The 21,147-nt window shown below is 46.9% G+C and overlaps 3 protein-coding genes and 1 non-coding gene across 4 annotated transcripts; 3 read left to right on the plus strand and 1 right to left on the minus strand.

The window, feature by feature from the left end:
• The first annotated feature begins 616 nt into the window (after nt 1-616).
• Nucleotides 617-2,483, plus strand: Sebox (SEBOX homeobox). The gene is made up of 3 exons (XM_021231152.2): nt 617-788; nt 954-1,114; nt 1,242-2,483. The coding sequence occupies exons 1-3, from the start codon at nt 761-763 to the stop codon at nt 1,614-1,616; spliced, it is 564 nt and encodes a 187-aa protein (XP_021086811.1). The 5' UTR covers nt 617-760; the 3' UTR covers nt 1,617-2,483.
• Nucleotides 2,484-3,911: 1,428 nt separating this feature from the next.
• Tmem199 (transmembrane protein 199) lies at nt 3,912-9,205 on the minus strand. The gene is made up of 6 exons (XM_005077005.4): nt 8,927-9,205; nt 7,420-7,493; nt 6,617-6,706; nt 5,591-5,633; nt 5,286-5,398; nt 3,912-4,773 (listed from the first exon to the last, which is right to left on the minus strand). Exons 1-6 carry the CDS (start codon nt 9,135-9,137, stop codon nt 4,678-4,680), a joined length of 627 nt encoding a protein of 208 aa, XP_005077062.1. The 5' UTR covers nt 9,138-9,205; the 3' UTR covers nt 3,912-4,677.
• Nucleotides 9,206-9,272: 67 nt separating this feature from the next.
• Nucleotides 9,273-20,677, plus strand: Poldip2 (DNA polymerase delta interacting protein 2). Its single transcript, XM_005077004.4, has 11 exons — nt 9,273-9,508; nt 11,124-11,205; nt 13,380-13,477; nt 15,014-15,110; nt 15,272-15,347; nt 15,560-15,667; nt 16,102-16,238; nt 17,004-17,030; nt 17,229-17,354; nt 19,575-19,654; nt 20,254-20,677. The coding sequence occupies exons 1-11, from the start codon at nt 9,348-9,350 to the stop codon at nt 20,366-20,368; spliced, it is 1,107 nt and encodes a 368-aa protein (XP_005077061.1). The 5' UTR covers nt 9,273-9,347; the 3' UTR covers nt 20,369-20,677.
• On the plus strand, nt 10,085-10,205 carry LOC121141671. Its single transcript, XR_005878635.1, has one exon. It is a non-coding gene; the product is annotated as a small nucleolar RNA SNORA40 (small nucleolar RNA).
• Nucleotides 20,678-21,147: the final 470 nt, after the last annotated feature.

Genomic DNA, 21,147 nt, shown 5'->3' on the forward strand with positions numbered 1-21,147 from the left:
CCTGCCTCTGCCTCCCGAGTGCTGGGATTAAAGTCATGCAGCACCAACGCCCAGCCTTTCTTTTTTTTTAATAATTTATTTTTGGTTTTTTCGAGACATGGTTTCTCTGTGTAGCCCTAGCTGTCCTGGAACTAGCTCTGTAGACCAGGCTGGCCTCAAACTTCGAGATTTGCCTACTTTCCAAGTGCTGGGATTAAAGGTATGTGCCACCACCACCCAGCCTCTGTCTGGCTTTTTGAGGAGCCAGAGAGTTGTATAGCAGCCCTGAGGGCAAGTTGGTGTTGGCAACTACTCCTTAGCCCTGCTAACAGTAGGTGGCATCCCTCATCCCATCCAGTTTCATTGCCCAGTCCTCAGATTGTGGGGCAGGAATCCACTTACCTGAAGGAAGCCAAGACCAGGGTGCTGAGGGATTTTAGGGGGGCAGCTGAAGCCCTGAGAGCTTTGGGGAGGTAGACTTCTGTGGTTTGGGGGAAGGTTTCACACAGTACAGGTCTGAAGGCAGACTGCTGAAGAAAGGCTGAGGTTTGAGGAGGGAGGTGTAAAAGCTGGGATGTGTATCAATCTGGTCCAATCTAGACCTCTACCAGCCCCAATCCCGCCTTGCTTCCCCTTCTCAACCTCCCTTGAGTGAAAGCTAAGCCTCTTCTCTCTGGAGGCGGAGCCAGCCACTCTGAACAGCTTAAAACCCTAAGGCCTGCATCTGGTGTGGGCAACAGCCCTGGCATAGCCCTCTGGCTCCTCTCCCTGTGCCAGCTCCATGGCCAGTCCTGTGGCGGCATCTCCAGGTGATCTGGTGGGTTAGGGCGGGTAGGGTGAGGAAGAGTATCGAGGTGAGATGGTGACGGGTGAGGCGTGCAGGGAGTAGGGGCTGCAGAGGGTGATCAAGACTTTGAAACTGGGTTGAGACTCTTGCAAAGGAGTCCTGGTTTTATTCCCATCCCGGCCCACAGGCTGTGCCAGTGGGTTGGGTCCCTATCGGAGAAAGAGGACCACCTTCAGTGTTGGGCAGTTGCTGGAGCTGGAACGGGTATTTGCAGCTAGACCCTATCCTGACATCAGTACCCGTGAGCACCTGGCCCAGGTAACTCACCTGCCTGAAGCCAAAATCCAGGTGAGCTGCAATAGCTAACTTCTGGGCTTGACACAGCACTTCTCTCTGGGAATCCTGACTTCATATTCTAATTTCTGTCCCATGAGTGTGCTGGTGACAAGACATATCCCTTCATCTTCCCTATCAGGTGTGGTTCCAGAACCGCCGAGCCAAGAGAATCAAGAACAGAAAGCCAGGAACCTTGAACCCTAGGATGGACCTTCCTCCTAACTCCTGCTCTCTTCCAGACGCTCCCCAACAACCCTCTGGAACACCAGGCCAGTCTCTACAGTCCACTGGCTCAGCTCAGCATGCTTCAGCATGCCCACAGACCTCCTGTGTAACTTTCAGCTTGGGTCCAGGGCAGAGCTGGGCAGGGGCTAAAGCCGCAGGCCCATGGGGGCCAAGTGGGGCTCCAGGGGGTTACTCTTCTTTGGAGCAAACTGTTCCTCAGACTTCACTGGGCAGCCTCTCTGACCTTATCTATACCTCAGCCATTGTCACCAATGTAGATCACTTGTAATACCACCCCCCACCTCCCCCACCCCCGCCAGAGGGTTTCTCTGTGTAGCTTTGAAGTCTGTCATGGAACTAGCTCTTGTAGACCAGGTTGGTCTTGAACTCATAGAGATACGCCTGCCTCTGCTTCCCAAGTGCTGGGATTAAAGGAGTGTGCCACCATCGACCGGCTAGATCACTCCTAATTTAGGTGTAGAGCTTCTAAGAGTTTGGCTCTGGTTCTTGTAAGCCACTCTGTCTCTCTTGGGATGGAGAGAACCACTGCTTTTTACATTGGGAGTGTTCTCTAACAGAGTTTAGCTCAGAGACCCATCCCTGCACTCCCAACATCCAGCAACCTAATTTTGAAGGTCCTGTGCAGTGACTGGAGCTTAGTTCCTACTACCTGGCACACTAGTCATTTTTAGGGTACATGGCCATTGTCTCATCAGGAGTACTGTCAAAGTAAGGGACCATGTTGTCCACCTCTATTGCCAGGCTTGGGTCCCCCACTCCTATTAGTTGATGATCTCCTTCCTCTGAAGGGGCAGCCACCAGTCTGAGGGCCTTGCCAGGACCTTGCTTATGTGCCAGGGGAAGGGCACTGCTTCTCTGCTGGACTGCTGGAAGACACACCCTTTCATGGTTCAGGGCCCCATTGCCCGACTTCCTGCCACCTGGACAAATTAATCAGAACTGTGGATTTGAAGAGGGAGTGATATTAAAATTACATAAATAGAAGCACGGTCTTACATTGATTGAATTTCCCCAAAGATCAGATTGGCTGTCCTCTGATGTGATCTGGGGGGAGGGGTTATAGTAAAGCTTTGGGTTTTTGTATCACTGTCATCTGTAATACCAACTGATCTCCAAATAAAACAAAGCTCTTTAATCTGGATTGTTGTATTGCAAAGGAATGGGGATGAGGCTTGCCTGCCTGGTAAGTTTATCTCCCACTATCAAATCCCTAAATAGGGCCAGGTGCCACAGACTCTGGGTAGGAATCACGTCCAGGATTCTGCTGGGATTAGAGTGGTTAATTAAAGGCTCAGCATTCTCACAGGCTCTGGGGACACAGTAGCTAGCTTGCACTCCAGGATGTTCTAGTTACCTCCACCTCTGAGCTACTTTAGAGAAAAAAGCATGGAGTCTGCGATCAGTCTGTGTTGGATTCAAACCCTAGTTCTGCTGTGTGACTATAACTCTGAAACTCTGTCTGCAAAGCAGGTGTGGAAATACTTTGTCTTGGGAAAATGTCGGTAAAGAACTTTATGTGATGACGCATGATAAAAACTCAGTAAATGCTAGTTGCCCCTGTTCCATATAGGAAATCATGAGAAACCGGTAAGGACCAACTTCCTGTCCCTCTGCCAACCACCTCCTGGACCCTGAGTACTTTGGATAAAATGTGGCAGAGAGAGGAAGTGGCTGAGAGTTCCCTTTCCTGTGCTGTAAACTGACCACCCAATTCCCTACATTCTCTCTGCCTGTGTAGATGGAAAGGTCCTTGAAACTTGCCTCTTGCTTAATTACACACAAGGCATGTGCTAGTTCCGACTTTATTGTCTCCAGATGTTAGCATGGAGCCCGGCCCAGAGAACTACTGTTCATAAAAGCTTGATGCCACTGAAGCTTATTGGCCTGTGTGGAGGAAAATGGGATCTAGTGGAGAATTCCTCCCAACAATGCACCCCAAGTTTACTGTGAGATATCCTAGACTGGTCGAAGTCTGTTGGAAGAGATTCTGTTTAAGTCAAACCTCTAACATTTGGAAGACGTTCAGCTTAAATTCAGGCTTAAGGATATCTAGATAGCCTGGCATAGAGAACGCAGGGAAGTGAACCATGAATTGCTTCCTGTCGTCACCATCATGTCTCCCACCCCCGTGTCCCATAACTCAACCTTTATCAGTTCTGGTTATCAGAAACACTGTAAAATATCACTTATGTTTTCTTGCATTTGATACTTCTCCCTACAAACAGGAACTGGTAAACACAATTGACAAAATGTCTACCAATCTGGGTAGAATATATGAGACAAGCTTGGAAAAGACAGATGGCTCAGTAGATAAAAGCATCTGCTGCCCAAGCCTGATGCGCAGAAAGGAAGGAAGGAAATCTGGCAGGCCAAGTAGACCTCATGATGGCATATGCCTGAATTCTAGGACTCAAGAGGCAGAGGTGGAACTGCCATGAGTTCGAGGTCAGCCAGAGCCATACAGCAAGACCCTGTCACAAACAGAAGAAAGGGCAGATATTGAGGAATTCTCAGAATTACTTAAGTTTTGTGCTTTGTGCTCTTATAGGACCTAAACTAAAAATACACCGAAAACAAGAAACATTTATTGGATAAATAACATTTTTCAAGTGCCTTAAATAGATCCTCTAACTTATCTAAATTCGGAAAAGTGTAACATACCACAGAGACAAGAGGACAATGTAGACATCTTTGGCTCCATTTAACAGAAGGACCACAGCTGATCATCTGGTTTCTTTCAGTATGTTTTGACTTCTGGAAAACGGCCTGATACCATTTCCTTTTCTAGAAAAAGTTAGCTGCCTGGATTCTAGTTCCAACATCCTGTATCAACTAGTTTTTCTCTCATTTGATGCCTGTTTTCTGACTGGTTCTTCTCAGGTTCACGTCTTCTGCTTCCTTAGGATCTTCTGCTCTCAGTGCCAAGATATGCGGATGAAGGATGGTGATTGATTTATGCACTTGAGCCAGTTCAAGGCAATACGGCCCATTTTGGGGGGGAAGGTCTGGGTTCTATTTACTTCTGATGGGAAAACCCCAGACTCAGCAGACCTCAGAATGGACCACAGAAGGCAAATGTGCGATGGATTCAGGAGTAGCTACTGAGACCAGTTCTTTCAGTTTTAAAGAAACACTGCTGTCTGAATTTCCTCTTTTCCTCTCTAAGGAGACTGACAGCAGACACGGCTTTCCAAAGAAGAACGTGACCTGGTCCTCTGACTAACTGGAGCCAAGTACAAAGCTTCAGGGGTTGACCGAGAGTCAGTGATGAGGAATGGAGAGTCTGGGGCTCCCCAAGCTTCTTCCAGACTTTGATGGTGAAGCACCAGTTACAGCTCACCCAGTTCACCTTCCATCACTCTCACCATGATGTACAACTCTGCCAAACCTACCACCGAGGCGACGATCAATGCAGCCAGCACTCTCTGCCAATGGGAAGAACCAAGTGTAGGGGATGTAGGACAACTCCCAATGCAGCCCTTAGTACCTCTAATGAGGATGGAGACTCCCTACTCCAGTCCATAAGTCAGCGGTTCTCAACCTGTCAGTTAAGAGCCCCCACCTGTGGGGTGTCGAATGACCCTTTCACAGGGGGTGCATATCAGATATCTTGCATATCAGATATTTACATTATGATTCATAACAGTAGCAACAGTATAGTTATGAAGTAGCAATGAAAATAATTTTGTGATTGGGGGTCACCACAACATGAGGAACTGTATTAACAGGTCTCAGCATTAGGAAGGTTGAGAACCACTTCCTTTAAGTTGTTGGGAAAAGGTAGCTCTTGGATTACTACTCACCCCCATGACTGCTAGAAAGCTAAATGTGTTCCCTGCTTATTGCATAAATATATGATAACCTGGGCAGTTTCACACACATCCCCCTTTTCCCATTAACCACAAGGGACACTTTGTTCTGCTCAGTGCCCACTCACCGAGGCCATTTCTGTGAAGATATACTGGCTTCCTAGGTAAGTACAGACAAAGGCAGCTGCCACTGTGACAATGAAGTTGAAGATGGTAATGACCAGAGCTTTCACCGATCTCACTTTGGAAAGCAGTTCAGAGAAGAAACATTCAGGTTAGCATTCTCAGGGAGCCCCTATTACCTCATAGCTGCCTCCACCATCTACTGGGTTATCCTCAGAGACCAAGACTGGATATCTTAACCGTGATCCAAGAATAGTGCAGTAGGAAGGAAGGCTATGACTATGAGCAGCCTGGGTTCCTAGTACCTCACCTTGTTTTCCCAGGTCACTGAGCGTCCCCCCATGCTGTGCATCCTGGGTAAACAAAAGAAACAAAGTCCACATGGTTTCAGAATGAAAACAGTTCAGAAATCAATCCCCCTTTGCCAGTCTGGCCTCAGTCCTTTCTACTCAACAGATTAATTCCACCCTCTCCAGGGATTCTTTTGCCTGGACTTGTATGATGCCTTCTAGATCATAAAAAGGAGGATCCAGGCTCCCAGGACCCATCTACTTCCCAACTTGATAGCAGAAACATGCCAAGGGAGTCCTGTCAGGAAAAAAAGGCTACAGGTATACCAGTAATCCCAACATCTGGGAGGTTAGACAAGAGAATCCAGAATTCAAGGCTTGTCTGGGGTACAGAGATTCTTCCCTGAAAAAAGAAAAATCTCCAAGGCTCACCTCCACTTCTATATTTAAGAATCAGTTACCTTCAGGCCAGGTGGCAGCGGCACACGTCTTTAATCCCAGGGCTCGGGAGGCAGAGGCAGGAGGGTTTCTGTGAGTTCGACGCCAGCCTAGTCTACAGAGTGAGTTCCAGGACAGCCAAGGCTACACAGAGAAACCCTGTCTCGAAGACCAAAAAACCGAAACCAAAACAAAATCAGCTATCATCTAAGCCCAGAGTCTCAGTGAACACACTGAAGATTATGTTTTATCTGGAGAGAACACAGAGGTCTTTTTGTTGTTGCTGCTTGTTTTTGTTTTTGAGACAGGGTTTCTCTGGGCAACAGCCCTGACTGGGATTAAAGGTAAGCCCCACTGTGCCACAAGCCAGAACACAGAGGTCTTACAGTTCTAGAACGGTATATAAATTGAGTTTGATTTCCCATGCTTTTCTCTTCTTTTTGACACAGGGTCTCACTATATAGTTCTGGCTAGCTTCGAACTCAGAGAGTCACATGCCCCTAAATCAGGAGTACTAGAATTAAAGGTATGTGCCACTATACTCTGCTACTGTTGTTTTTAAAATTAAAACTCTGATGCAAGTCATATATCAAGGAGTAGGCTCTTACCTGACAAGTGACATTTCGAGTGATCCGCTTGTATTCCTCATTAGCTAGCTGTATCTTAATCTTCTCTAGTCTGGCAACTAGCTCTGGATTCTAAAGCGGGAAAAAAAAAAAAAAACACATGACAGAACGACATTCTTCTACATATGTCTTGCTACAAAGTATGTCCTAATCATTGGTTCCAAAGTGCAATGTACAGCAAAATGTGCATACTGGTTTTACTTTCACTGCTCTGAAAAATGGGTCACTGGGTCTCAGTTTTCCAAGACAAGGCTTCCTTCCCTCATTTTAGATTCCAAAGATATTTTTCTGTTTTATTTTTTTTCAAGGCAGGTTTTTTCTTTCTGTGTAGCCTGGCTGTCCTAGAAGTAACTCTGTAGACTACACTGGCCTTGAATTCAGAAGCCTGCCTACCTCTGCTTCCACAGTGCTGGGGTTTAAGGCGTGCACCACCACCACTCATCCTCCAATTTTTAAATCTTTTGTACATGTGCACAAACAAGCTGCAGTGCATATGTGGAGGTAAAGGACGACCTTTAGGAGTTAGCTCTTTCCCTCCACCATGCCGGTCCTGAGGGCTGAAGCCAGGCTGCCATACCAACTCTTTAAGCTATCTCACTGGCCCCAAAATTTTATTTATTCATTTCTTGGTGTTAGGAAATGAACCTGTCAAGCATTCTTCCACTGAGTCACATCCCAGCCATTCCAAATAATTAAAATATAAGATTTCAAACCTGAAAGTTGATGAATAAAATCCACACCCAACTCAGAATGTACCTACTCTCACAAATATATCCCTTACATACCCGAGGAGGCTTCACAACCTCTGGAAGGTAGATTTCACTGCCTTTGAGGAGTTCATGAAGATATAGGCTGGAATCTGGGAAGAAAAAGGTTCCACATAATGACCCATGATGCAGAGGCTGTAAGACTAAGTTCATAGAAGAGGGTAGCCCTAGTTTTTACCTAAATAAAACATGGCCATCCCTAGGATATACATCCCAACACACACACACACACACACACACACACACACACACACACACACACACACACACTCCCTTGTATAATTGTATAAACCAGGTTGCACTACCACACCTAGCCACCTTTTTTCTTCTTATTGAACAGGGTCTTATGTACCTCATCTAGACCTAAACTCACAATTCTCCAGCCAGCCCCTCAAGTGCTAGGATTTCAGGTGTGTGCCATGACCAGCCTCGTCATCATTTTCTTTCTCTCCATTCATCTACTTTTCTTTTTACTCAAGATTATTTCCAACCATGAAACATATAGTACAATTCCACCTAAGTATTTCCTAGTGCTACAAAGTTGACTTTAACTGTCAGTCTTCAATTACTCCGCCAATGGGAGGTTATTTCTGTGAAAATAATAGATCTGTCCTAGATAGGATTGGTTTGCTGTGATGCTAAACATCAGAGGACACTGTATTAGAGGATCTTTTTCTAAGACCCTCTTAAAGTCCTAATAGTTGAATATCTACTCTTTGCACTTCTGGCTAGAATATGTTAATTCTGACAATACATCTTTTTTGTTTGTTTTACGAGACAGGGTTTCTCTGTATTGTTTTGGAGGCTGTCGGTTCAGCCTGGGCTCGAACTCACAGGGAGATCCACCTGCCTCTGCCTCCCAAGTGCTGGGATTAAAGGCGTGTGCCACCACCACCCGGCTATGACAATACATCTTACTTGCCAATTTACCCTATTCCTTCTTTTTAATAGACAAGGAAACGGGTTCAAGGAGGAGAAATGACTTCTTTGAAAGGACTAGGACTAGATGAGGCTCTCAGTTCAGAACTTTCAATAGAGTTGTTCTTTCTTTCTTTCTTTCTTTCTTTCTTTCTTTCTTTCTTTCTCTCTTTCTGTTATTCTATTTCTCTACCCTCACCTCTAAACAGGATCTGGGGCAGGGATCAGAATTCTCTACCCTTGCCTTTGAGATGTAAGGAAAGTAACTATTCGCAAAAAGGAACTCACTACATTAAATGGCCCCCAAATGGAGAAGTTCAACATGGTAGATAATACTGGGCTAGAATTCCGAATTCTTTAAAAGTCAGGTAAACTTAGGTGGGCATAAAAGAGGACACTCAACAAAATCTGCACAAATACGTTTTGTCACACACGAAGAATTCCACGGAACTTAAGATGGAAGTGGTGAACCTGGAGTTTATGAGGAGGGTTCTGGATTGGCTAAATGAGAACTTGGTAGGTACGCGAGAGTGACAGGCGAAAAGAAGGCCTCGGGAGGGATTAGCTGTGAAAATTAGGCGGCGACTCTTGACTGGGGGACGCTCACTTCTTTCCCTCAGGTGCTGATGTAGTTCTCGGATCAGACGGAAGGGAATCAGGCGAAGAGGGCCCGTGGCGCTATCACTGCTCGTGTGTTTCTTCCCAAGAGCAGCCTCGAGCTGGGCACGCAGCTTCCGAGGCAGCTGCTCCCGTTCCAGTTCTCCGCCAGGGCCCAAAGCGCGGACCAGTCGTTCACCACCAAGCAAGGAAGACGCCATTTCTAACTCACGCTCTGGTCAGGTGATCCCAGACTAGGACTTCCGTTCACCTGCGCCGGATGTAGCTGGAGGAGTCCGCGCGGACGTGGGGGGCGGGCCCGAGAACCAGGGGCGGGGCTTAGGCGCGGGGCAGTGTGGGGCGGGGGCGGGACACCGCCCCGCCGCGGGTCGGGCCCTGTGTCAGCAGCCGAGCGGGCGCTCGGGCGGGACATGGCAGGCTGTGCGGCCCGTCGGGCCCTGGCCGTGGGCAGCCGCTGGTGGTGTCGGTCGCTGGCCACGGCCCGAGGGTTGAGGCCGCTGTGCGCGGTCGGTGGAGCAGGGGCCCTTCCACTGGTGGCCACAGCGACGACGCGAAGGCATCTGTCGTCCCGGTGAGGGACGGAGCCAGGGGACCAGGGGGCCGGGCCCAGAATTTGGGGAGCACGTTCCTAGCCACTAAGGAGACCGGGAGGCCTGACTGTCTGTGGGCAACCGGAGTGTCACCTGAGAAAGGGTTCCAAGTAGGAAGCCAACATGCGCTGCTTGGGACATGTGCCAGGAGCAGAGAAGGGAGCACGACCCAGGGCCCTGGCTGTGCAGGGCTACTCCGAGGGAAAACAAGTAACGCTTCTTCAAAGAATCTGTTTCCCTTGCTAGGGTCCCTAGCACCTGTAGTGGGCTGCCATTTAACACAGCTACAGGGATTTTGACTTTGATCCCCAGTCCCTAGTGGGTCATGGCTTCTCTCAGAAAGATGCTATTAAGTGGGAAACACGTCTACTTAAGTGTCTACCTTTGTGGGTCCTGGGTTTCCGTGTATCCTTGGGGAGACTGATTTTGCTCATGTGACTTGGGAAAGAGGGTTCCAGGCTTGGGGATGGTGTAAACAAAGCATTTTAGGAACCAGGCAGGATTGATCGAGTTGGGTATGAGGTTAACATTTCCAAAATAAAATCACAGTGCTTTGATGTGTATGTAGAAAAACTAGTCCTATTTAAAAGGTAATTGACAGGTGCAAAAATAAACCCTCTTTTGCAACCCAGAACTCAATGTTCAGTATGAGTTTCGATCCATACAAGAAAGGATGTAAGACAGCACAAAGGGATTATGGTATGGTGAGGTTGGTTCTAACTATCCTATAATTTAAAGACTAATGTGATGAAAAAAATAAAAAGGTAACTGATGGAACTGTGGCTGAGGGAAGTATTTGCTATTTAAGACTTAAATAATTCTGGGAGGGCCGTATGTAAAGAGACTGCAGTACTAAGTGTACTGCATGCTGTTCCTTTGGGAATCTGGAGATGTTAAGTCTTGAGGTCATGGTAAAGACTTTTTTACAGTTTAGAGGGTAGATGGATGTGTAGAATGGGGAGAGTCATACTATGTAGCCTGGTTGACCCAGAACTTGTGATTTTTCAGCTTCAGCCTCAAGGGTTCTAAGATTATACAGACTTTGCAGAACCATGTTCGATTCAGAACAGTTTTTCAAAGTAGCAAATGACAGGTTTATTAAGTGTACTGCAAGGAAGCAGTGGGTAAGAGCAGAAACAGAACTGCTTGACATGGACAAACGCCGTTTGAGCACCTCTTACATGCTAGGCATTGCTCTTGGAACAAATAGTCTCTAATGGACACCCGTAACTGAAGTGCAGAGCTGGAAGGACTGTTAAAAATGCTGTGGGAGGCCAGGGGGTGGGTGAAGATATACATTTAGACAGGATGTGCAGCATGACCTTGGAAATGCTAAGTAAAGACACGAGAAGTAAACTTGGAGCAGCTAGATCTAACACTAGAAGACTGGAGAAGTCTTCACCAGAGAGAGGCCTATGGCTGCGTCTCCAAGGAGGAAAAGCAGCATCCTTGGCTCTTGCTGTCATTGCCCTGACCCCTCTTTGCCCTGGCACCTCGGTATGATAGGGGCTTTATGTTTGTTTGTTTGTTTTCTGATGGAGAAGGACTGTTACCTTCTCAGCATTTCACTTGCTTATTCTTTTCCTTCCCAACTAGAAATCGTGCAGAGGGCAAAGTGTTGGAGACAGTTGGTGTGTTTGAGGTGCCAAAACAAAATGGAAAATATGATACTGGGCAGGTAGGTGTTATGCTGGGTCAGCTCTCATTTTCATGGAATATTCTCTTTCTGAGTGAAGCCAAATTTTGCCACAATACTGAATCTCAGTGATATTTTTTTTCTTTTCATTCCACATTTCCTTCCCCATAGTGCTAGAGATGGATGCTGTACAGCTGAGTCCCTCCCCCAAGCTCCCATCCATCTTCATGTTTGGTGGTAAACCAAGATCATGTTTTGAGGCTCATCATTCTATAACCCAGGCTGACCTTGAACCCTATCTTAATTTATGGAATCCTGGGGTTACAGGTGTATGAAACCGTGCTCAGCTCAGAATCACAAATTAAAAAAAAAAAGAGCCGAGCATTGGTGGCACACTCCCTTTAATCCCAGCGCTCAGGAGGCAGAGGCAGAGGTAGAGGCAGATGGATCTCTGTGAGTTTGAGGCCAGCCCCTGGTCTATATAGTGAGTGCCAGGACAGGCTCCAAAGTTACAGAGAAACCCTGTCTCGAAAAACCAAAATAAATAAATAAAAAAATTTTTTTTGGTTTTTTGAGACAGGGTTTCTCTGTGGCTTTGGAGGCTGTCCTGGAACTCGCTCTGTAGACCAGGCTGGCCTCGAACTCACAGAGATCCGCCTGCCTCTGCCTCCCGAGCGCTGGGATTAAAGGCGTGCGCCACCAACGCCCGGCTATAAATAAAAATGTTTTTACATTATATTGATTCACAGAGAGATAGATAGATAGATAGAGAGAGAGAGACCGCACCATTGTATAGAGATCAAAGGACAGCTTCTGAAATTCTGAAAACTGGTTCTCTGCTGCCATGTGGGCCTTGGATTAAACTCTGGACATTAGGTTTGGTAGCAGATGCCTTATCCAGCGAACCATCTAACTGGCCCAAAATATATTTTACATTTATTTATTTAGTGTGCATGCCTAATGCATACCATGTGTGCATTAGGATCACAGATTTTTTTTAAAGATGAGATTTCTGGAGATAGGTGTACAGTAGCATCAAATCCCATTGCTCCAGAAGCAGGAGGAACAGGATCACTTCAATTGAGGTCTAATATAGTGATACTACTTGAAAATTCACTAAGAGGTCAGTGATACTGCTCAACTGGTACAGGCAGCCTAGAGGAAGAGAGAACTGATTCCACAGTTATCCTTTGACTTTCACACACCATGGCTTGTCCCCATTTACACCTCCCCAAAATAATAGTAGTAATTATTACTAGTACTATTATTGAAAAAGATTCTTGTTAAAAATACAAATAGGCTAGGGACGCTGTTTAGCTGGTAGAGTGCAGCCCAGCATGCGTGCAGCCCTACACAAACTGAATGTGGTGGCACACTGTTATGACCCTAGCACTTGGGAAGTGGACGTAGGAGGAGCAAGACTTGGAGGTCATTGTCAGCTGCCTAACAAAATCGAGGCCAGACTAGCATACAAATATTCAAAACCCTTTGAAACAAAGGCCCATTGTAAATAGTGGAAGCTATTTATTTATTTATATGCCTAAAATTTACCAGGTGGTATGCATTAGTGTTCTTTCTGTTCTGGAGTTTACCGCTCCAAGAAAATGATAGAAATATGGTTTGGAGGGGCTGGAGAGATGGCTTAGCAGTTAAGAGCATTTATTGTTTTTCCAGAGGACCTGCCTGTAGCTCCTGCTCCAGGGACTTCAATGCCTCTAGCTTCCTTGGGTCCCTGCACTCACATGCACAGACTCACAAAAAGTATATCTTTAAAAAAGACAAAGAAGCAGGGCATTGGTGGCACACGCCTTTAATCACAGCACTTGGGAGGCAGAGGCAGGCGGATCTCTGTTGAGTTCAAGGCCAGCCTGGTCTTCAGAGCGAGTTCCAGGACAGCCTCCCAAGCAATACAGAGAAACCCTGTCTTGAAAAACCAAAAGAGATAAAGAAATATAATCAGTGGTTCTGTACTGGACTAAGAGCGGGGCAGGTTAAGGAAAGTTCCCTAAAGGTCAAAGGTGACGTGAAGGGTGAGTGGGGTCAGCTCAGTGATGATTCGTGAGCATACTGCAGTTGTTTGTGTTAAGTACAGAGTTTGAGGGGAAAGCTGGCAAGATTGTGCTGAAGTTGCCTGCACCCATGCTGCTTCATGGTCAGGCCTCACCTGGATGGATTTGCTGGACAACAGACTCAGTGAGGTCTCTTTTTCCTCCTAGCTGTTCCTTCATAGCATTTTTGGCTACCGAGGGGTCGTCCTGTTTCCCTGGCAGGCCAGACTGTATGACCGGGATGTAGCTTCTGCGGCTCCAGAAAAGTAAGTTTCCCCATCATGTCTTATGGTGTTCTTGGGTGGCATGACTTGTTGTAGACAAACTCAGCTGGGGCCTCAGGTGAAAACAGCATCCTCTTGGACTTTAGAAACCATCCTAACCATGGCCAGGTGGTGGTGGCACATGCCTTTAATCCCAGCACTCAGGTGGCAGAGGCAGGTGGCTCTCCAACTTTGAGGCCAACCTGGTCTACATAGTGAGTTCCAGGACAGCCAGGGCAACACAGAAACCCTGTCTCAAAAAAAAAACAAAACAAAAACAATAAACCCAAACAGGCACGATAGTCCCAGCAGTCAGGATACAGAGGCAGGAGGATCTCTATGAGTTCAAGGCCAGCATAGTCTATATAGTGAGTTCCAGGACATCCAGGGTTATGTAGAGAGACCTTGTTTCAAAAAACAAACAAACAAACAACAAAATAAAAGAAATAACCCCAGAATATTTCTTGGCACTCATACCCATGGAGACAAAAGTGCTTAATACTAAGTATATTGGGTCTCCTTCAGCCTCCCAAAATGGACTCCTACTGCTCTTTCTTTTTATTATTTATTTGTTTGTTTATATTTGGTTTTTGAGACATGGTTTCTTGTGTAACCTTGGCTATCCCAGAACTTTCTCTGTAGATCAGGCTGGCCTCAAATTCACAGAGATCTTTCTGTCTCTACCTCCTAAGTGCTGGGATTAAAGGCATGTGCCACCAATGCCTGACAAGATTTTATTTTATTTATTAGTTTTGGTTTTTTGAGATAGGGTTTCTCTGTTAACAGCCCTACCTGACCTGGAATTCACTCTGTAGACCAGGCTGACCTCAAACTCACAGAGATCTGCCTGTCTCTACCTCCTAAGTGCTGGGATTAAAGGCGAGCACCATCACCACTGGAGTTTTTTGTTTGTGTGTTTGTTTTGTTTTTAAGATTTTATTTGTATATAATGTATATGTGTGTTCTGCCTGCATGCATGTCTGTGTACCACATTGATCATGCAGTGCTCTGGAGGCCAGAAGATGGTGTAGGATCCTTTGGAAATGGAGGTACAGACAGTGTGAACTTCATGTGGGTGCTGGAAACCAAACCATGGTTCTCTGGAAGAGCAGCCAGTGCTGTCACCCACTAAGCCCCTCTTGATGGTTTCTTGATGTCCACTCAGAGTCTCCATTAATCTCGCATCATCATTGGAGCACATTACAAGAAGGAAGCTCCACGGAATGATCATAGACAACCCCGGGGTGGGAGAAGCACCAGGTCCTTGTGCCCTTGGGGACTCAGGTAGCAACTGGACTCTTGTCATGACCCTCATCTAGGAGGTGTCTAGAGAGTGGTAACTGCATGGGCCCTGCAGGCTCCATTGTTTGCCCTCACTGGGGAGAGGCTAGTTAGAGGTAGTGTTGAGCAGGTACCAACCTGTCCAAGGCCCCTTCAGATCACAAACCAGCACATTTAGGAGAGGAGGTAGTAGTTAGCTGAGCAAAGTACAGCTTCCACTTCTCTGGGGTGATCTGGGCTGCTTCTCCTACCCCACAGAGCAGAGAACCCTGCTGGCCATGGCTCTAAGGAGGTGAAAGGCAAAACTCACACTTACTATCAGGTGCTGATTGATGCCCGAGACTGCCCACACATAGTAAGTAAGCAAAGTGCCTGGGCCTGGGGTCCTCTCCATGGGAAAGGTTTTCACTCATTTAAGGACAGAGAGGGGTCAGAGAGAGCTCAGGTCAGCCCTGAACCTCAAGGCCTCTGGATTGGGTAGTGGCCAATAAACCTTTGAATCACCTTCTGCTTTAGTCTCAGAGATCTCAGACAGAAGCTGTGACCTTCTTGGCTAACCATGATGACAGCCGGGCTCTCTATGCCATCCCAGGTGAGGAGTTAGCATCCAAATGGTTCCTGAGGAGCAGGAGTCTGGTATGTCCCAGGGAGAGGAATCTGATGTCTTGTCATCTGCTGGGAGGGATCATGGTACCTAGAGCTGTGGTGCCAGGGTTGCCTACCTTGGGCAGGGCCAGAAGGTATTTCCTCTCCGTCTCGTTCCTCTGCTCTGTGAGTCTTACTAGCTCTGCCTTCCTGTGCCAGGCTTGGACTATGTCAGTCATGAAGACATCCTCCCCTATACCTCCACGGATCAGGTTCCCATCCAACACGAGCTCTTTGAAAGATTTCTTCTCTATGACCAGACAAAAGGTAATCTCTTAGGAAAGGAGGTAGGAAGAGGAAGGAAGGCCCTTTCTTGAAGCAGAGTATCAGAAATAACTGACAGCTAGATCTAGTCCCATAGCCCTTCTCTATTTCCCCTTATCCAGTATGGCTGATGTCTACCGTTTCCTTATACCAGTAGAAACAGAGACTGGGGTGATGAGAAACAATTACAGTTGCTAGGTAGGAACAACTAGAGGTCTGAAAACCAGGGCTCTTAGCCCCCAGTCCTTTTCCATAGCACTGTGCCCTTAGGACTTTAATCTCAGTAGCAGCTCAGCATCTTCCTCCAGCCTTGCTTTTACTGTATGTGTAGGTCTCATTCCCTTGGGCATAACTGGGAATGGTTTCTGGGAGGGACAGTTGGAGAATGGGTGCTGTGCCTAGGACTCCGGTCTGCACTAACCTGTTGTCTCTTCTAGCACCCCCTTTTGTGGCTCGAGAAACTCTACGGGCCTGGCAGGAGAAGAACCACCCTTGGCTAGAGCTCTCTGATGTCCACCGGGAAACAACTGAGAACATCCGTGTCACAGTCATCCCTTTCTATATGGGCATGAGGGTATGTGCTAGTCTGGTCTTCTTCCTGCCAAGACTAGGCCCCAGATTCAGTGTGGTATCCCTGATGTGAGTGTTGGGATGGGGGTGGGAGTGTATCTAATCCTAAACCCTACCCTGTGGTTCTGCTGTCAATTGCTCATATACGGGGTGGGGTTGAGTAGCCTCTTGATAATGGCCAACACTATGATTTAGAACAGCAAACCCACAGATCAGGAAGTAGTCCTCCATGCCAGCTCCTCATTCTCTCTTCTGGTATAGACTCCTTGTGAAAAATATATACATATACTTGTATAAATCAGTGTGGGCTGACTATCACACTTTGTGTTTAGTAATCAAGTATTTATTGATCTGTGTCTTGCCTCACTCCAAGCTAGGCCTGCAGATTCAAGTATAAATGGAAGATTTCTTGCCTATTAGGACTCAGTCATAGGGGAGGCCAGCATCCATCAAGCATGGTCGTCAGAGGGCTATAAGAATGACAGAGGCCCAGGTGGCAGTGATGGGGTCAGGGCTGGCAGGAAGGCTAGTGAGAACAGAGCGCTGTAGTGCATTTCTGTTGGCATTCAGCTCTGTTGGTTTTAACAGGATTGGAGAAGGGGCAGAGCAGGAAGGATGTGGGAGGCTGCTGGCCATAGTTCTATCCCATTCATCATTGGCTCCCAGACATCACAGCTTGATCAGTCTCTGCCGTGTTCCAGGAATACTTCATTTGAGATGTGTTGACTGGAACAGACTTAGTCTCATCCTCAACTCTTTTTCCCTCCAGGAAGCCCAGAATTCTCACGTCTATTGGGTGAGTGTTCCCCTTGGTGGGGGCTCAGGAAGAGCCTGGGGGTGTGGATACAGTGTATGTCTTTTGACCAGGGTGGATGCAGCCATCCACATTGTAAAATGTAGATGTCAACATTTGTTGCTGTTTACTCTCTGTGGAATTCTGGTTGTGCTGGCCCAAGTGTTGTTCTTCCTCAAACATGACCTCTTTCCATCACAGTGGCGCTACTGTATACGCTTGGAGAACCTGGACAGTGATGTGGTACAGCTTCGGGAGCGGCACTGGAGGATATTCAGTCTCTCAGGCACCTTGGAGACAGTTCGAGGACGAGGAGTGGTCGGCAGGGTGAGCATCATTGGGCCACTGTGGCCTAGTTGTTGGTTCTGTTAGCAGGCCTAGGAACTTTGGGTATGTTTTCTTCATTTTTGGTTATGGACAGAGTGACACAATGGGTTGTCTATGACTAGAAATCTTACAACAGCCCTGTGGGTAGCTTGTCTGTAATCTGTTTCACAGATGAGGAATGAGGCTTAGATGGTAATTAATAAGGGATGGGGGAAGTAGCTCTTGATAGAGTGCCTGCCTGGCATCATGAATTTGACCCCAACACTGCATAGACTAAGCATGGTTTTATGTGCCTATAATCTTACCCTTGGGAAGTTTAGGGTCTTCCTTGACTGCCTGGGATACACGAATTCCTGTCTTGAAACACATACCTCTGGAAACCTGGTCCTCTACAAGAACAGCAAGTAACTGCTGAGCTCTCTTTCTAGTCCCAAAGCTCATGTACTTACTGTTGAGCAGCATGTCTCATTAGTCTTCCCACCCTGCTCCAACACTTGAGGTCAAACTCAGCTTTGTGCATGTTAGGCAAACACTCTAGTTACATCAGACCCAGATGGCATGTCTTTTAAAATCCTGAATTTGTGGGAAATGGAGTCAGAAAGATCAGAATTTAAGGCTATATTTGGGCTACATAGAAAGTGTGAAGCGGGCTGGAGAGATGGCTCAGAGGTTAAGAGCAGTGACTGCTTTTCCAGAGGTCCTGAGTTCAATTCCCAGCAACCACATGGTGGCTCACAACCATCTACAATTCAATCTGGTGCCCTCTTCTGGCATGTAGGCAGAATACTGTATATGTGATAAATAAATAAATCTTTAAAAAAAAAGAAAAAGAAAGAAAGTGTGAAGCTAGCCTGGGTTATATGAGACCCTGTTAGAAAAAAAAATGGGCTGATAAGATGGCTCAGTGGGTAAAGGTGCTCGATGCCAACCAAGCCTGATGAACTGAGTTTGAACCCTGGAACTCATATGGTGGAAAGTATGCACTGACTCCCTCATGGTATCTTCTGACTTCCAAACATAAGACAATTTGCACACACACACACACACATACACAAATACACAAATTAAACACCTCCCCCCAATAACAAACAAAAGAAGCACTTTCTGATTTTGGGACATGTACCAACTGTGTCGTGTCTCTTTTTGTATTATTCCATCTAGTGTCTTAAAGAGATTTGATTTTATGTTCCCTGCCTATCCTACCTTGTTTCTTGAGAGATTAAGTCACAAACAGTGCTAGTGTCATCCAGCACCACTGTTAGAAGACACTTGGGAAAATGGGGTCCAAGTAAACAGGGCTTGGGCTGTATGTGGCACACACCTGTAGTCTAGTGCCCTGGGAGTTGAGGCAGGGTAATTGTGAGTTTGAGGCCAAGTTGGGCTACATGGTACATTTTTGAAAAACAAAAAATCCTAAAGAAGGGCTTACCTTCAAATTCCAGCTATATACTATATAACTTAGGGGCAATTTTTGTTGTTTTTGTAGACCAGTTTCTCTGTGTATCCCTGGCTATTCTGGAACTCAACTTTGTAGGCCAAGCTGGCCTCTAATTCAGAGATCCACCTGCCTCTGCCTTCTTAGTGCTGGGTTCAAAAGTGTGTGTCTCCATGCTTGGCTTGGGCAAATTATGTAACCCAAATATGTTACTTGCTGCTAAAGTAGGGATCACACATAGTACTTCACAGTCACCAAGAGAATAAACCCTGCAGGCAGAAGCCCTGCTGTTGGGCATGGTACTTGTTCATGTGAGTAAATGCAGGGAGAGATGTTTTCAGAGAAAAGTCTGCCTAGCACCCTTTCCTCAGTGCCCCCACCCAGTTTGTTTTTCCTAGAGATAGAAAAATAAGAGGCTCAGGCCACTGCCCATGATGTGGGAGGAATTACTGAAAGATGGTCATTTGTTATTTTTTGTTTGGTTGTTTTGGTTTTTTTTCCCCCGAGACAGGGTTTCTCTGTGACTTTGGAGGCTGTCCTGGAACTAGCTCTTGTAGACCAGGCTTGTCTCAAACTCACAGAGATCTGCCTGCCTCTGCCTCCCGAGTGCTGGGATTAAAGGCGTGTGCCACCAACACCTGGCTGAAAGATGGTCATTGTAGATGTGTCTGCTGTTGCAGCTGCGTAGGTGAAAGGAATCATCCAGTCAGTATTTGGCAGCCCCCCGGATGGAAGGAATGTATTTCTGGGACTTGGCCTGACCCATTTTGCCTGAATTCTTTTAGGAACCAGTGTTATCCAAGGAGCAGCCTGCATTCCAGTATAGCAGCCATGTCTCCCTGCAAGCTTCCAGTGGGCACATGTGGTGAGTGAGTGTATGCTGGAGTATAGAGTATATGCTGCTCAACTCCACAGACAGCTGCCAGTGAGAACTGGGGCTCAGGGTGGAGTTGCACACCTGTAATCATAGCACTTGGGAGACTGAGGCAGGTTTACGCAACTATTTCCATTCATGCCAACAATAACAAAGTGAGAACCCTGAACAAGCTAAGCTTGTGGTCAGTTCAGCAGCGGGAGGTCCTGAGATGGGCACCGATAGGTGTTATTCATTGCTGTGGGACTGTCTGGCTTTTATGGCTATGAGTTCCTTATAATTTGTGAGCTAAGGAATTAGGTCCCAAGACTTGGGACTGTGCTCATGTAGTTGGGTTTCCCTCTTAATCTTAAGTAAGGTGTGCTGCTCATATAGCACGTATCCAAGTGGCAGAATCTGAATAGTTGTGCTTCTGCACATGGGCACACAGGGCTCTTGGATCTTTGCTTTTCCTGTCATGAGCTAGGCAGATGACAAGGCCACATTCCTCATGTGCTGTGGCTCTGGATTAGAGGACACGGGGGCACACAGATCAAGATGGCTTTCAGTGCAGCCCTTTCTCCCTCTAAAGCGGCTTCTCCAATCCTTAGGGGCACATTTCGTTTTGAGAGACCCGATGGCTCCCACTTTGATGTCCGGATCCCACCATTCTCCTTGGAAAGCAATAAAGATGAGAAGACACCACCCTCAGGCCTTCACTGGTAGGCCAGCTGAGGTCCTTGAGTGCCCAGGTTGGGCCCCTCAGAACAGCTCTTAACCCATAATTGCTGCAGAACTCTAAGTCTCTCCCTATTATGGGCCTCTTAATTTTGGGATTCTTTGTTTGGAGGGAGATTGTAACTTTTCTTGGAAGACCCACATAAGACTCCTCCAAGGTCAGTCCCTGCCCAGGCCCTGCCTACATCATGTTCCAGCAAAGCTGTCAGGGAACCATGTTCAGTTGTCACAGGTTGTCTGGAATGTGAACCGTGGTCAATAAACCAGTGCTCATTTGGCCACGCTGGCCATTTTGTCCCCAGGGTCTCAGGCTCTGTTGTTGACCCTGTGGGAACTCTTGGTTGCTTTCCTGCAAAGTCTCTTCTAGGGAGCTGCTGCCTCTGTCTGCTAAGGTGTGTCTTCCTCAGAGGCTGGACATCTCCAGGCTAACAGTGGGCTATGCTGCACAGGACTAAGTTCTCAGTCTCTTCTTTACCCTCCGCCCAGTACAGAGGAGGCCAGGAGGCCAGCATTTAGGATTTGGGTGACCTGACTGTAAACACTGATTAGCCACCAGCATCTCTGGCTTTACTAGGCCTGGAGAAGAGTGAGACAAAACCAGTCAGGTTTCCTGGAGCTGTGAGCTTCTGAGCACTGAGCAAAAGTCTGTCAGACATCCAGACCACAAGTACAGGAATTCAGCCAAGAAGCAGCTTAAGTTATGGACAGTGACCAAGTCAAGCTGCTTTCCTAGCTTCTGTCAGATCAACAGGAGGCAGAGTTGGGCT

The sequence above is a fragment of the Mesocricetus auratus genome, unplaced genomic scaffold, assembly GCF_017639785.1.
Source record: "Mesocricetus auratus isolate SY011 unplaced genomic scaffold, BCM_Maur_2.0 Super-Scaffold_100007, whole genome shotgun sequence".
NCBI lineage: Eukaryota > Metazoa > Chordata > Mammalia > Rodentia > Cricetidae > Mesocricetus > Mesocricetus auratus.